At 44.7% G+C, this 16602-nt stretch overlaps 2 protein-coding genes across 5 annotated transcripts in view; one reads left to right on the top strand and one right to left on the bottom strand.

Annotated features, from left to right (window-relative positions):
- Positions 1-5453, top strand: part of LIMD1 (LIM domain containing 1) — a 56211-nt gene extending 50758 nt beyond the window's left edge. For 2 of the 3 annotated variants that reach the window (XM_070727042.1, XM_070727043.1), the window contains exon 9: positions 3658-5453. In XM_070727042.1, coding sequence (XP_070583143.1) covers positions 3658-3795 — 138 coding nt within the window. In that variant the 3' untranslated portion in view covers positions 3796-5453. The remainder of the gene's footprint in view (positions 1-3657) is intronic. The other variant, XR_011556788.1, reaches the window with a different exon arrangement.
- A 9713-nt stretch (positions 5454-15166) lies between these two features.
- SACM1L (SAC1 like phosphatidylinositide phosphatase) overlaps positions 15167-16602 on the bottom strand; it is a 148634-nt gene continuing 147198 nt past the window's right edge. For both annotated transcript variants that reach the window (XM_070727045.1, XM_070727046.1), the window contains exon 20: positions 15167-16438. In XM_070727045.1, coding sequence (XP_070583146.1) covers positions 16302-16438 — 137 coding nt within the window. In that variant the 3' untranslated portion in view covers positions 15167-16301. The remainder of the gene's footprint in view (positions 16439-16602) is intronic.

Raw genomic sequence — 16602 nt, 5'->3', positions numbered from 1 at the left:
AGAGATGTCTAGAGAAGCGATGGAGGAAGAGTAAGTCCGAATCCAACCGAACACTTGTAAAAGCTCCATTAAGACTTATAAAGTGGCGCTCAAAGCATCAAGATGCGCGTATCATGCCGCCTTGATTGCATCAGTGGAATCTCGCCCGGCCGCTCTGTTTAGGGTGACCTACTCCCTTCTTAACCAGGGGGGAGTTGGGGAGCCCTTGCAGAGGTGACATGGAGCTGGGTCCAGGAGATTGTCAACGCTTCTTTGGGGAGGGGGTCCTTCCCGGCTCCCTACAAGGAGGCACTTGTGTGCCCCCTCCTCAAGAAGCCTTCCCTGGACCCAGCCATTCTCAACAACTATCATCCAGTCTCCAACCTTCCCTTTATGGGGAAGGTTGTTGAGAAGGTGGTGGTGCTCCATCTCCAGCGGTCCTTGGAAGAAGCCGATTATCTAGGCCCTCAACAGTCGGGTTTCAGGCCCAGCTACAGCACGGAAACTGCTTTGGTCGCATTGATGGATGATCTCTGGCGAGCCTGATGCTTCTTGACTTCTCAGCGGCTTTTGATACCATCGACCATCCAGGGACATGGGGTGAGTTATCATCAGTATGCTGATGATACCTAGTTGTACATGTCCAGTCAATGAAGCAGTGGAAGTGATGTGCCGGTGCCTGGAGGCTGTTAGGGTCTGAATGGGTGCCAACAGACTCAAACTCAACACTGATAAAGCTGTGGGTTTTGCCTCCAAAGGACAACTCCATCTGTCTATCCATTACCCTGGGGGGGGGGGGGAATTATTGACCCCCCTCAGAGAAGTTCCGCAACTTGGGCGTCCTCCTTGATCCACAGCTAACATTAGAGAACCATCTTTCAGCTGTGGTGAGGAGGACGTTTGCCCAGGTTTGCCTGGTGCACCAGTTTCGGCCCTGCTCCCAGTCACTCATGCACTCATCACCTCGAGATTTGACTACTGTAACGCTCTCTACATGGGGCTACCTTTGAAGAGTGTTTGGAAACTTCAGATTGTGAAGAATGCAACTGCTAGAGCAATCATGAGCTTTCCCAGATATGCCCATGTCACACCAACACTCCGCAGTCTGCATTGGTTGCTGATCAGTTTCCAGTCACAATTCAAAGTGTTGGTTATGACCTATAAAGCCCTTCATGGCATCGGACCATAATATCTCTGGGACCACCTTCTGGCGTACGAATACCTGTGACCAGTTAGGTCCCAGTGTTGGCCTTCTCTGGGTCCCACTGATGAAACAATGTCATCTGGCGGGACACAGGGGAAGAGCCTTCTCTGTGGTGGCCCCAACCCTCTGGAATCAACTCCCTCCGGAGATTAGGATTGCCCCCACCCTCCTTGCCTTTTGCAAACTCCTTAAAACCCACCTCTGCCATCAGACATGGGTAAATTGATTCCCCCGGGCCGTTTCCGCTTTATGTATGGTTTGTCTGGGATGTATGACTGTTTTTATATTCAGGGTTTTAAATGGTTTTTTAATAATTGGATTTGTACTGCTTTGTTGTTGTGAGCCGCTCCGAGTCTTCGGAGAGGGGCGGCATACAAATCTAATAAATAATAATAATAATAATGAAAATGATAATAATAATAATATATTACAAGTGCTGGAAATCCAGCATGGGAAAGTAGATTTTGAATAATGTCGTTTTTGCTCATCAGCAAACTTGTTTAATGCATATAATGGTTTTTGTGCATAGATTGGAAATAGGGCTTCCTTATTTCTTCTGCTGTTTTATACTCCGGAGTGTGATTTGAACTAAAAGGCTAACATTTTATGTTTAAATTAAATTATAAACCTTTGAAGGTGATGGACAGCCTAGAAATACAGAGATATATATTAGGTAGATGACAGAGAGACAGATTAGATAGATAGATAGGTAGGTAGATAGGTAGGTAGGTAGATAATGGATGGATAGGAGGAGAGGGAGGGAGGTAAGGAGGTATGCCATCCATGATAAGCCAATCCATTGTTTGTTGTGTGGTGTTTTGGTGAAAACCAGAAGTAAGTTTTCAGCAAAAAATATCAAATGGTGATCATTGCAATTAGCAGTAAATGAAGGCTGATTACCAAGTGTCCAAAATGGGGGTTTGTGACATGAGGTGGCTGTCAAACGTCTGGTAATTGGCCATAAATATTTTTTTTTAATCTGTTATAATTTTGAATAGTCACTAAGTAACCACTTGTAAGTCAAGGACAACCTGTAAGAACCATATCTGCTGGCATGCAAGCTGTTGCCCAACTTCAGCTCCAATGCGCATCTGCGCACTGTCCAGCTGATTTCAGCTCACACAGATGCTCTGGGAGGGCAAAAGCTTCTAAACCCTCCAAGAAAGCTAGTGGAGCCAGAGGAGGGTGAAAAACGGGACTACTGGGCCCACCAGAAGTCAGAAAACTGGCTGTTTGAGGCCCCCAAAGGGCCTCCAGGAGGGCAGGGGAGGTTGTTTTCACTCTCTCCATGCTTCAGACAAGATTCTGGAGCCTGGGGAGGGCAAAAATGGGTCTACCGGAAGTCGGGAAATGGAGGAGGGGCTATGCACACATGCATGGGGGCAGGGCAGCGCAAGGGGGAGGTCACACAGACATCCACATTGGGTGCGCACATAAAGAAAACGAATTATGAGTGTGGGCATGTGTACACGCGCAATATCACTCATGGGCTTTTGGCATCAGAAGAAAAAAAGGTTTGCCATTATTGGTATAGGTCCTTGTGATATTTGCATACTCAGTCCATTCTGGGTATATTGAATTAGCTATCACAAAGGGTTATATGTTTTAATGAAATTGATTAAACAATTCTACAGAATAAAGTACCTGGTGCTCAGATTCTCCTATATTAGTGATGGCAAATCTTTTTCCCCTCAGCTGCTGACAGTACACACACTATCACAGATGCGTGAGTGCTCATACCCATAATGCAATGCCCCTTCCGTACTTCCCACACCCTTACATGTGTGCATGCCCCACATGCATGAACACATGACACGCTCCCATTTTGGCCTCACATCCCCAAACAGCAGGGGGAGATGGGAAAAGCCCCTTTCCCCATACCTTGCTGAAAGCCTCTTTCCGGGGAAGCCTTTTTCCCCAAATGCTGGGAGGGGGGAGACTTTTTCCCTAAATGCTGGGAGCTGGAAGGCTGAGTCTCTTTCCCCAAATGGAGCTGGGAGGGGTGAAAAGCTTCCCATCCCCAAACAGTGCTGGGGTGGAATCTCCAGAGATCTGGGAAGGTATGAGTTGCAGTAAGCAAGGAGAAAGCATAAGCTTGTCTGAACGAAAATCAGTTGGCCGTCGGGAGGCACTCGCACATGTGCAGTGCAGCTGAGCTGGTCAACAGCCCTTGTACCTGCAGAGAGGGCTCCACATGCCACTTGTGGCACATGTGCCATAGATTCGCCATCATGGTTTTATATAATGAGCCAACTAGCCCTATTCCTCTATAGAAATTGTGTGCTTTTAAGAAAGGACTTTTGTTAAGTATCAAGAACAAGTAATTGTTCTACTGCAGGCAAATACATTTAGAGAAGTAGCATATTTTAATGATTTGTTTTTAACATAAATTGACTGACAAGTTATTTTCATGGAGCAACATGGAGCAATATGAATGTATTAATCATCATTCTGTTTTCTTCTCTATTACATAGGACTGTGGAATGGAACTCAATGAGGAAGATGGTCATCGTTGCTACCCATTAGATGGACACTTGCTTTGCCATTCTTGCCATGTTAAGCATATAGAAAAAGACACTAGCCCTGTCGTTTCCTATTGGCATCACTATTAGTCAGCTAATAGTGCTAAAATTGTCAGAATTTTATCAAAGGAATCAGTACCGTATTTTTCAGTGTATAAGACACATCTAGATTTTAGAGAAAAACAAGGAAAAAAAATATTCTGAACCAAATGTGCAGTATTGTTTAATAAAATATCAGTGTAGCAGAATGCTTTTTAAAACCATGTATATGTTTTAAAACCATTTACACTTTTTACAAACTTCAAACTTGACAGCTTCAAGACTTGTGGACTTCAACTCCCATAATTCCTCCACCAGTCATGCTAGCTCAGAAATGGGAATTGAAGTCCACAATCCTTAATCTTGCCAAGTTTGAAGACCCTTGTACCCCTAACCCCTAGCTCAGGGGTCTTCAAACTGACAGCTTTAAGACAAGTCTTGAAGCTGTCAAGTTTGAAGACCCCTGAGTTGGAGGTTAGGAATGTAAGGGTCTTCAAATCTGGCATGATTAAGGCTCAGAGATGAAAATCGGGACAAACATTGGCTCAGAGTTTAGGAATTTATTTGCTCTCCATCTTGTATCCAATGTCTTTGGGTAGAGTCCATAGTCTTTACCTACCTTGTCTTCATGTTGCGTGGCACACTTGGCTTGGGTGACTGGCTGTGGCAGGTGTGGGGCAGGTGCTGTCTTTCTTGGAGCTAAGCTGCCTCAGCTGGTCCTGATCGTCCAGCGGGAGGCTTGGCTCCATCAGAACCCATCCCAATCTCCCACCTTCAAGGCCACCTTTGTTAGGGTGCGGTGGTTGGCGAAGGGGGCTCCAAGTGAATCTGCCTCAGCCGGGGAGAAGTGGCAATTGCCTGGCCTCTGCCACAGCTGTTCACCCGAGACGAGCCTGCCACCCAATAACATGGTGCTGGTGAGGATGACAGCTCTGCCCCTTCAGGACCTGTTCACCGACCTCAGCCTAACAATTCAGCAGTGGGGCATGGATGTGACATTCCCGGTACTGCTGCTCCTCAAAAGGAAGCCACCAGAGCTATCCCAGCAGTTGCTGTTGCTACCACTGCCTCCGCCAGGACTGGCTAACTCGGGTGATGCGCCCACCATGTCCGGCTAATCAGAGGCCTTGGGCAGCAGGCTGGAAAACAATGCTTTGCTGCTGTTGCTTAACCTGGTGTGGGGTGGAGCCACTCACCTGAGCCACTTTTCGGCCTTCTGGGAAGACTCCTCGGCCAACGCTCACTGGTCTCCCACGGGGAGGGGAGCTCGGGAATTCCGCAGCTGGTGCCCTCTGCCCTGAATGCCCAGCCTCCCGCTCATCCCTGGGGCTGAGCCGCCGGCCTCCTGCCAAGAGCTGCCGGGTGGCCTCGGCAACATTTGATGTGTAAGAAGCACTCAATTTTTAAAGCACTTTTTTTGAGGTAAAAAGGTCGTCTTATATACCGACAAATACGGTAATTTGGAGAGCAACTGTATCCATATGGGAGTGAAGATCTTTCATCTACATAGAAGACTGAAGAGTACATTGTAGTTTCTTTGCCCTTAGGCTGAAAAAGTCGGGAAGGGATATTTAGGTAATTTGGAAAAAAAAAGCATTAGAAGCAAATATGATGTAACTTTCTAAATTGTAGGTCATCAGATCTGTACAGTATATATGTCAGTTACAGTTTCTGCTGTAATTTGTGGAAATAAATATTTCACCAATTGGCCCGAGTTCTAAGAATACATTAATGGTTTCTCTTAGTGAGCTTAGTGTCAGAAAGTTACATTTTCTTTTAGTGCAGGTTGCCCTCTGCCTCCATTCTTATAATTTGATCCTGATTTCTAAAATTGCTGATATTTTGAAAACAGTTGATTTGGTATTTTCACCATTTCATTTAGACTACAGCCTTTCTACATAATGTCAAAAATGAGACATTATGTGCAGATGTGTGAAATACCAGATGATCAAAATAACTCAAGAGCATATATGGAGACAACTGATAGAGGTAGCTACTTTTATAAGTTTTATTTGAGCACCTGAAACAATTTGAGACAATTCTTTTTAGAGAAACACTGAAAGAGTGAGAATTATTTGTACTGAAGGAAGAAAAACTGGTATGTATTCCTTGAACTCTCAGGCCTTAAATCACAGATATTATGTTTAAGATGTCTAATATCACATCTTGCATACTTCTTGTTCCTAATTCTTTGGATAAACCTGAGCAGATAGATGTTAATTTATTTTTTTTGTCTCAGATGTTTATATTTGATTATCTATCTACTAACTTGTTTCACATTATTTCTGGTTTGTATATCTAACTTTAGAAATGATCTTAGTCTTCATACATAAACTTGAAACCATTGCAATATCACAAATTCTAGCATGTGAAGTGAGGAAACCATGAGTTACTGCCATATACAAGATGATGGAAATTACATAAAAGAACCGTTGAACTTACCTGAACGGTCTTCTCGCTGCACTGCGAAGAGAGCCCAACGTGGGTAATACTTCAGCCTTATTGGCAGGGACTGAGTTAAAAATTAGCATAATTATTATGTCCTGCCCACCACTGCCCCCTCTTAGCCAGTGATAAAAACGAAGGAATAGTAAGGAACAAAAACTTTTATTTAACAACTGTAACCCTTAAGAAACTGTGCACCTGGGCCAAAAGGCCGGGCGGGTTTGGACTCTCTTCGCAGTGCAGCGAGAAGACCGTTCAGGTAAGTTCAACGGTTCTTCTCCACTGCACTGCTCAGAGAGTCCAACGTGGGATATACCCAAGCCACATTCTAGGGAGGGATAGGCCGGACCAGGGGCACTGGAACACAAACTCCCTGTAGCACTCTTCTGCCGAAGGCTGCCTCCGTTGAAGCAAAAGAGTCTAGGCGGTAGTGTCTAATAAAGGTCGTAGGGGCAGCCCAGGTAGCTGCCCTGCAAATGTCCTCAATTGGCGCCTGCGTAGTCCAAGCGGCTGTGGTAGCCGCGCTTCGGGTAGAGTGGGCTGTAATCCTACCCGGTAAGGGTGTTGCTGTGGACCGATAGGCTTCGATGATACAAGTCCTGATCCATCTGCTGATGGTCTTAGATGAAACTTTTCCTCCCATTGAAGAAGGGAGAAAAGACACGAAGAGGGCCTCCGACTTTCGGAAGGTGCTAGTGCGGTGAATATAAATCTTAACTGCTCTTCTCACGTCCACCTTATGCCACCGCAGCTCTGATGGGTGAGAGCCATGTGTGCAAAAATCTGGTAAGACAATGTCCTGGGCTCTTTGAAACCTGGTGTTAACCTTGGGTATGAAACGGGTCCAGACGCAGAGTCACTCTATCTGGATGAAAAACACAGAGGTCCGGCCGAACCGATAGTGCTGCAAGTTCCGAGACCCTACGGGCCGAGGTGATGGCTACTAGGAAAGCTACTTTTATTGAGAGAAAACGAAGTGATACTTCCCTCAAAGGTTCAAAGGGGGGTCCTGTTAACGCCCTTAGAACCAATGGTAAGTCCCAGGATGGAAAGTGGTGTATGACGGGAGGAGACAGGTTTGCTGCTCCTCGTAGGAAGTCCTTCACCCAAGGGTGATGAGAAATTGGACAAAACGGGTCTGGTCGGAGAACTGTTGCTATCGCCGCCACCTGTCGTCGGAGTGTGTTGGGCGTCAACCCTTGGTCTAGTCCTTTCTGGAGGAATTCCAGGAGATGTAGTACTGAAGACGACAAGGGCGTGATTCCCTGAGCTCTGCAAAAGGTGCAGTATGCCGCCCAGGTAGCCTGGTAAATACGCGTCGTTGATGGTCGCCGTGCTGCTTGAATGGTGTTAATGACACTTTCTGGAACCTGTTTCTCTCTCATGCGGTTCCCTTCAACCTCCACATGGCAAGCTTCCACCACTGTGGGTCTGGATGCACTATTGATCCCTGTGTCAGGACCAGCCGTTGAAGTGGGATTCTCCATGGTGGTAAGATTGACAATCCCATCAGGTCGGCAAACCAGGGGCGCCTGGGCCAGTAAGGAGCTACGAGGAGAATGTCCGCCTCCTCGGAAATGATCTTGGCCACCACCCTGTGCAATAGACAGACTGGGGGAAAGGCGTACAGAAGCCCCTTGGGCCATGGTGATAGCAGTGCATTGACCTGCTCGGCCTCTGGTGTCGGAAATCGGGAGAAGAATCTGGGCAATTGCCGGTTGTGTTGTGTGGCAAAGAGGTCCGCTACTGGTACTCCGTACCTTTGCACCATTAGTTGGAACGCCTCCGGGTTCAATGTCCATTCCCCGGGATCGATTGTCGTCCGGCTCAACCAGTCCGCCTGGGTGTTTTCTATCCCCGAGATATGCTCCGCTCGGATCGATGCTAGATGTCTTTCTGCCCATGACATTAGCTTGTGGGCCTCCTGCATCAGGCGGTCTGAGCGTGTGCCACCTTGGTGGTTCACATGTGCCCTTGTTGCCACGTTGTCCGTTAAGATTAGGACACGTTGGCCCTCTACCATGTCCGAGAACGACTGTAGAGCTTTGAACACCGCTCGCAACTCCAGTCTGTTGATATTGGGATCCTCCAAGTCTGCTGGGGACCACCTGCCCTGGGCCACCTGTCCCCGTGAGTGCGCCCCCCAGCCAGAAAGACTTGCGTCGGTGGTTATCGTCACCTCCTGGTGAGCCAAGAAGGGGGAGCCCTTGGTTAAGGCCGGTGAGGTCCACCACGTGAGGGAAAGGCGAACTGTATTGGTCAGGTGCACTTGTCTTTTTGAGTTGCTGAGACGAGCCCTTTGGAAGGGGAGGAGGAACCATTGAAGGGGGCGAGCGTGAAGCCGGGCCCAAGGAACAATGTTGATACAAGAAATGAACATCCCTAGCAGTTGAGACAGCTGTGCTAGGGAGGTCCTGTTGCGACGGGAGATGGAACGAACCAGTGCCCGTATCTTCTGCCTCCTCTCTGATGAGAGGAAGACTAGGCCTGTCGAAGAGTCTATTATAGCGCCCAGATGGAGCAGGCGCATAGTCGGTTCTAGATGACTCTTGGCTCGGTTGATGGTAAACCCTGCCCTCTCTAGTGAATCTATTGTCCGGACCAGGTCTTGTCTGGCTTGTTGAGGGCTTCTGGAGAGAATGATAACGTCGTCTAGGTATGCTAGAAGACGGATGGATTGAGCCCTGAGGCTTGCTGTTAGAGCGTCCAAAATTTTGGTGAATGTCCTCGGAGCTGAGGACAAACCGAAGGGCATGGCCTTGTACTGGAAGTGCTGGTTGAGAAGAGAGAAGCGGAGGAATTGTCGATGGTGTGGATGGACCGGGACATGGAGGTATGCCTCCTTGAGATCGATGGAGGTCATCCAGTCCCGGTGGCGGATAGATGCTAGAATAGTGTGCAGAGAATGCATTTTGAAGCGTTGGTACCTGATGTAAAGGTTCAGCTGTTTCAGGTTTAAAATTAGGCGGCAGCCGCCGGAAGACTTGGGTACCACAAACACGATGGAATAGAATCCCAGCATCTCCTGACGCGTTTGTACAGGCTCTATTGCTCCTATGTCGAGGAGATGTTGAACCTCCTGCAGGATGATGGCTCGCTTTTGTGGTTGATTCAATGAGGTTTCTATAAACCTGTTGGGAGGCCGGTGTAGAAAACTTAGTTGAAGACCCTGAGCTATGGCGTCCAAGGCCCAGACGTCTGTGGATATGGACTCCGAAAAGTCGGTGAAGCACTGCAGGCGCCCACCGATGGGACTGTCCTGGGAGGAGTCACTTCTGCTTTCGATAGCCTCCCCTATTGCCTCCTCGAAATGGTCTACGGGATTGTTGGAACTGTTGATTTCTGTTCCCATAGCCTCCTCGGTCAGTGCGATAGGTGGGTGTATAGGTCCCCTGACCGTAAGGTCTTGTGACCGGGGATGAAGATGAGGCGGGGTCAGAACGAAAGGACTGCCTGCGGTAATAAGGGGCTCCCCGCCTGTCCTGACGCCTTGCTGATCGTGGCAAAACTTTTTTCTTGTCCCTATCCTCAATGAGGACCTTGTCCAGGGATTCGCCAAAGAGTTGAGAGCCCTGATACGGGGCCGCAGCGAGGCGCCATTTCGATTTGGCGTCTGCCTGCCACGAATGGAGCCAAAGCAAGCGTCGAGCTGATAAGTTTGATGCCAAGGTGCGGGAGGAGAACCTAGCTGCCGCTAAAGTGGCATCCGCGGAGAATTCTGTAGTAGCAATAAGCTTATTAACATCTTGGCGGAGCCTGGCATCTTCCGGGCCTAGTCTGGCAAGCATATCCTTCAACCATAGGATGGAGGCCCTGTTAAAGAAAGATGCAGCCGATGCCGCTCTGAGTGACCAGGTGGACAGCTGATGAATTCGTCTGATCATGTTCTCCGCCCTTCTATCATCCGGCTTCAGTCCATCTGCCATGTCAGATGGCACGACTGCATTGGACATCAAGGATGTTACTGGTGTATCCACCGAGGGATACTGGAGTAGATCCTCCACCTCTGGGTCAAATGTATAGAACTTCCTGTCCCAGGCTGATGGTCCTAGGGCTGCAGTTGGCTGCTTCCAGGGCTTTTTGATGTTCTCTGCAAAGATGGGTATTGCAGGGATGTGCTCAGACTCCTTCTGTGGCTCGTTGATGAGTCTGGCTGCTGGCATGATGCCCACATCCTGAGCTGCTGGCTTTGCAGTGTTATCAGGAGTCAAAGTGGCTTTGGCCTTATTTAACAGAACTCTGAAGAGAGACTGCTTGAATAGACCTGCTAACGGAGGTTGCTCAGGCAGGGTGGCTTCATCTCCTGAAAGCTCATCCTCCTGGTCCATGGGCATTTCACCCAGGTCTTGGTCCTCCTGGAAGGAATCATGCACAGATGTGGCCACCTCAGGTACAGTCCAAGGATCCTGTCTGGTAGGCCTAGGGAGAGTGGAAGGCCTCTGCTGGGCACCCACTGCAATGCCCTGAGAGTAGGCCGAAGCAATCATATCCTGCAAGGATGGAGACATTGTTTGCCAATTGTCCATGGGCCCTCTAAGGCCCGCTGCAGTTGGTGTGAATGTGGCTGCTGCAGCTGAAAATGGTTGAGACCCTGGCTGTATAGCTGGTCTGGACCATTCTGCCCTCTGAAAGCCTTCTGCAGGTGGTGCACTTAAAGGGCGATCAGGAGACAATCCCCTTGCACCTGTGAAGTGAAAGGTTCCATTGGAATCTCTGAGACCGAGGGGCTCTGTTGACATGGGGGAAGACTGCTTGAGGGGCTAGGGCCCTTCTTAGCCTTGGTTGTTTCCAATTGGGCTTCTAAGGCTTTAATCTTTTTCTCAGCCTCTTTTAGTGCTGAGGACTGGGAGGCCTTCCCTGAGGATTTCCCCTTAGATTTTGTGCCATGAACCTTGTCTTTCCCTTTATTTGTTGAGGGAACTTTAAGCTCACTAGGGGGGTTTTGTGGTAACTGCGACATAATCATATAATTACTCACAGACTTGCAAACAAGGAGAGACTTATTCCCAGGCCAGTCGATTGCAAAATGACTAAGCAAATTGTGACTCCTAAAAAGCGCGTCATCGCCCCCTAGTGGCTGATTGGTCTATGACTTGAGAAGTCTGTTGACTGACCTCATTGTCATGGCAACTCTTGTTAGTCCCAAAACATGGCAGCTGGGGAAAACTTTAAGTAGCTGAGTCATTGTGCTAAAATGGCGACCGTGACGTCAGGCAGGAGGAGAAAATTGTCCCTTAACGAGGCAAGGGGAATCTTTAATCCCCATAATTTGCCATTTTGCCGGTTAGCTCTGGGGTGGCGTTCCAGCCCCCTCTCGGCAATTTAGTGCTCCCCGTGCTGATGGGGGCAATCCATTCCTGCTCGGCAATTACAAGGCTTCCCTGCCGCCACGATTAAATTGCGGTCCTTTTAGCCGCTAAATAGCTGTTTTACAAGCTTCTGAATGGAATGAGTCAGCCGGGACCCCTCACAGTCGGTATAGCAACCGATCCGGAGGTGCTGCCTCACGCTGGCCACCCAAGGAGGTACCTGGGTCTAATTGGGGAGGGGGGTTTGATCGCTCACATCAGTGACCCCATACCAGCGCACCCTGTCAGCAAAGCTTGCTCCGGGGAGCAGAGGCTTCTCAGGGGTGAAGAGTTGGAGAACGATACCCCAGAGGGCAGAGGCTCTCAGTCCAGGAACTCCAGCTTTTATTTCCTGCAGAGGGAGATAAAAAAAGGGAGAAGAAAAGATTAGTTTTAAAGAAACAAGCATGCATTTATTAATAGAATCTATCTCCTAACTGGAGAGAACAAAACTCATAGTCCCTACTCTATGACTGAGTTTTTAAAACTGGCTAAGAGGGGGCAGTGGTGGGCGGGACATAATAATTATGCTAATTTTTAACTCAGTCCCTGCCAATAAGGCTGAAGTATTACCCACGTTGGACTCTCTGAGCAGTGCAGTGGAGAAAGAATATATTCACTTCATGCACCAGAGCATCCAAGCAACATTTTAACAAGAATACTGAATTAGAGTTATGAAGTTTGTACTTTTATATATACAAATTAAACATCTCAAGTATACTTTAGGATCATTGTATTGACAAGATAGATGGTTGATTGCTAAGGAGGAATATTAGTTGGGACACTACTTTCCAATTTGTACAAGCGTAAGTCACCTTACAATCTGAATTCTTCACAGAAGGCTTCTGCAAACAATCTAATTTGGTTTCTATAATTTCAAATTTATTTATAATTCAAGCATACACATTTTAAAAAAATCCTACATGCAGTTTTCTTCATAACCACAACAATTATTTAATACCATATAAACAACTGCAAGGTTTTGGATCTGGTTTATTTATATAGTGGAAAAAAACAAAGCAACAGCCATCAAATACCTTTTAACCCCCAAATTCTATATATGCAAGCAGAGAACAGAAGCCTATTCATTGAGAAGTGTTTACAAAATATTGCTCTTCCTCTTGTTAATGCATCGTCCTATTTCCATTTCCAAGCTTGCATCAGTGTCTACAATGCTTCAAAATTAGAATTAAAGCAGACTTTTAACAAAACTCTCTGAGATAAAGCAGCCATCCTGGTCCAAAGATAGATGTTGCAAGCCTTGATACTTTTTCTGCAACTCCTCCACTCTAAGTCAATCACAACTATCCCTGCTTCTGTATTGATTAAGGTGGAAACATTGTTTTAAAATGTAAGCCAATTTCAGCATTAGAAATTGCTGGAACACTTAGAACATTGCATGATTATTATTTTTGAGGGGGATAAAACCTCAAAAACACATTATCATTTTATATATTGAAATGCAAGATAATCTTTTGCATTTGAACCTTTTGCAGTAGAAGTGCATAACTTCTTAGAAGCATATAAAACACCATTAGATTAGAATTGCAGATTTCTCATTTTCTAGACTTGGGCCAATTTTAGCTTTAGCTTTCAGGTAAACATGAGTTTTCATGTACTGTCTTCCATAAAATATTAATACTACAATCTTCTATAGCTTGTGATCTGATAAACAAATCAGGATATTCCATGTACAGTGGTACCTCTACTTAAGAACTTAATTTGTTCAGTGACCAGGTTCTTAAGTAAAAAAGCTTGTAAGTAGAAGCAATTTTTCCCAGAGGAATCAATGTAAAAGCAAATGATGTGTGCAAACCCATTAGGAGAGAAATAAAAGCTCGTAATTTGGATGGGAGGAGAAGGAAGAAGAGGACAGTCGCTGCCAAAGGAAGATGAGATGAGGGGAATCAAAAAAATCCAAAACTTTAAGGCTTTAAAAAAAAGGGGGGGACTCTGAGGCAGCAAGGAGGAGCATGCGCCTCCCATACACCTGGCGTGAGGCTGCCTCCCATACATTGGGCCAGAGAGAGAAACCCAGGGGCCGAGAGGGGGGAACCTCCTGCTCCTTTGACTGAAAGGCTGCTGCTACCTGCTTCCTCTTCCTTCCCATCCTGAAGGGCTCCCTTCTCTTGTTCGCTCGCTTTGTAGCCGGCGCCTTTCCTTCATTGTGGTGATTCCTTGGTTTGGCTGAAGCCGAATTGATTCGGCTGGGCCGAAGCACCCCCTTTTGCCTTTCTATGCCCAGACACTCTAGGAGACAACCTCGTGTTGAGTGTGTAGGAGGCAGCGCAAGGGAGTCACCACAGCGAAGTGGTTTATTCCCTCCAAGCTCCCAAAGAAAGGAAAATGCTTTGTTCGCTCTGGGCTGCCAAAGCCTCCTTAAACACCACTGAAAGACTCCTCTGGCAGCCTAGAAAAGCCTGAGATGGCCAGGATTAAAGGTGGAATGGCAGGAAACTGGCCGGGCTTTAGTGCTGCTCTCAAATTTCCTGGGAAATTTTTCCAGGCTCCAGTTCTTAAGTAGAAAATGGTTCTTAAGAAGAGGCAAGGTTCTTATCTAGAAAAGTTCTTAAGTAGAGGCATTCTTAAGTAGAGGTACCACTGTATTTTGACTTAAATGTTTATATCAATTATTTAAATTCATTTTACATTTTTTCTCTCCAAGAAACTTATATCAGCCTTCAGGTAAAGGAGTCTCCAGTAAAAGAAAACCTCATTTGCTGATAGAAATTTGATATGTAATTGATTAATCAGACAGTGATATAAAACAGTGGTACTAGCATAATGCATGGCCATAGAAAACAGAAGACAGACATAGACGGACTGACATAGAATGATTTAACAATATTGACATTTGATGAAAGAAGGAATTTCATAATATAAAGGATTGCCTATATTACTTTTATCATACATACTTAGATACTAGTACCTGTATACACATTGTCTATTTAAGATTCATACACAAAAGATGCTATTTTTTTGAAATGAAGTTTTATTATTGTTTAATAAACTTGTTTAGATTTGCAATCTCTTTTATAAAGCACTAGTATACATTCTCCCAACTCCCAAATTTAAAGAATTTGAGTTTCCATCTAGCAACTAGAACTACCCAGATATTTTTCTCTGCTGCAGTTATAAAAAATGCACAGAAGGGTCAAAGAAGAGTATTTAAAAAAACCCGAAATCCCGACATTGAAGCCATCCATTTAATGCAAACTTTCTTAGGTTTTCCACATATTTGAGCAGACTCAAACCCCCATCACTTTATTTCAATTAAATGATTTTAAAAGGAAATAGGAATGGCATGTGTTTATTTCAAATAACCGAAAAGGATAATCCAAAAATCTCCCCAACCCCATAACCATTCAAAGACAGCAGTTTTTGTTTCCAAAGTCCATATAGTATGAGGTTCAATTTTCAAACTATGAAAACATTGCAGCAATCCACTTAGTTTTCCTCTACTAAGCTAAACCTATCTGCTGAAGCTTCTTACACATGCTCCTGGTATTTAAATAACATAATTTCAATACTGAAAATATATCTGATTTTACTAAAAATAATGCACTGCACTTGAAGCTGATTCATGTCTGGTTTTGAGCACAAATAAATTACAAAATGGATGACAATGATTTAAAATTGATTCTTTATTTAGATATAGTTTTAATAGAAAGCTTGGAAGTGCTAGAGTTGAGATATATTTATTAAAAATTAGCATAAGACTTATAGCTTACTGATTTTTACAGTTACAGTTGTAGGGAAATAGTTATGGCATGCACAAAAAGTTGATGCTGGTCCCCAGTGCAAACATAGAATATTTCCCAAGAATTATTTTTTTCAAATATTCAATTTCCCACAGATCATTCTTATTAATTCAAGGCAGCAGATATAGTAACTGGATTACTAATTTCAATGATCCACCTAATTCTTCAGAAAGAAACAAATACTTCGGATCTTTATTTAGCACGAGAGTGTTTAAATAACCATTTTTACATTATTTGATTTCATGTACATCTTTTTTTTAAAAAAATTCTTTAACCATATGTAAATTTGTTATCTAAAGCTAAGGACAGTAATTAAAGCAGCACAAGACATATCCTAGGAAAATCAGTTGTACATGTCATTTTCTCAATGTTTTAACAGAAGATTGTATTCTCATCCATTGTTAGCTGAAGGAACTTTTTTTTAATCAGAGAGAAAAAGTACTGTATTCATAGAAATCTAAGAAAACAGATGCTCTTGGACTTAATTAAAAAAACCATTGTATTTGCAATATTACATATTGACTATATGGATAACCAATGCTAAATCACTAAAGCAGCAATTATTCATTACAGCTAATAAACAAAGCTTTTGCATGTATCAGAGAAGATAAATGAAATGTACTTTAACCTAGAAACAGATCTCTTGATATACCACAAGATCATAATCCTCCTTAGCAATGGAGCTATCTAAGACTTATATTGCTGGAATAATATAGTCACAATTCTATAGGAATTCAGATTGTCCTGTGTTAGAGCCTAGTGTTACTGAATTTAACTTCCATATTTTATGTGCAAACTCTCTAGCTAATGCAATACACCGAAAAATATTGTAATTGTGGAACAAAAAAGTTAGTCCCTTCCACCAAGTAAAATCACCTTCTCACCCTTTAAAAATGAAACCTAACCTTGCCCCACACAAGTTGGTGTGGAAAGCAGGTCAGTAGAGACTCCATGTTTGAACTGAAGAGCCATCTCTACCAAGCCGCTTTCCACACACACAAATTCAGTCCATTTTTTCCTTTTGGACTAGCCTAGGTGCATCTACAAAATCTTTGCCATTGTAAAGAATGATAGCAAGAGTTCCAAAACTTGCACTTCCCCAGAATATCACGTAAGCCAGTGTTTCTGTCCATGTGTCCCCTGCAAAATGTAATAAATTATTTTCAATTACAAGCCACAAAACTAGTTATCATGACAACAGCCATCCCTTATAAAAACAACTATTCCCACATTATAAGGATAATCATATTGAGAGGATATTCTAATATATGAACTTGTAAAAGCTATTTTCTCAATTTGTGAAT

This window comes from Erythrolamprus reginae, chromosome Z, assembly GCF_031021105.1.
Source record: "Erythrolamprus reginae isolate rEryReg1 chromosome Z, rEryReg1.hap1, whole genome shotgun sequence".
Taxonomy (NCBI): domain Eukaryota; kingdom Metazoa; phylum Chordata; class Lepidosauria; order Squamata; family Dipsadidae; genus Erythrolamprus; species Erythrolamprus reginae.
This window is presented reverse-complemented; position numbering and strand designations above follow the sequence as displayed.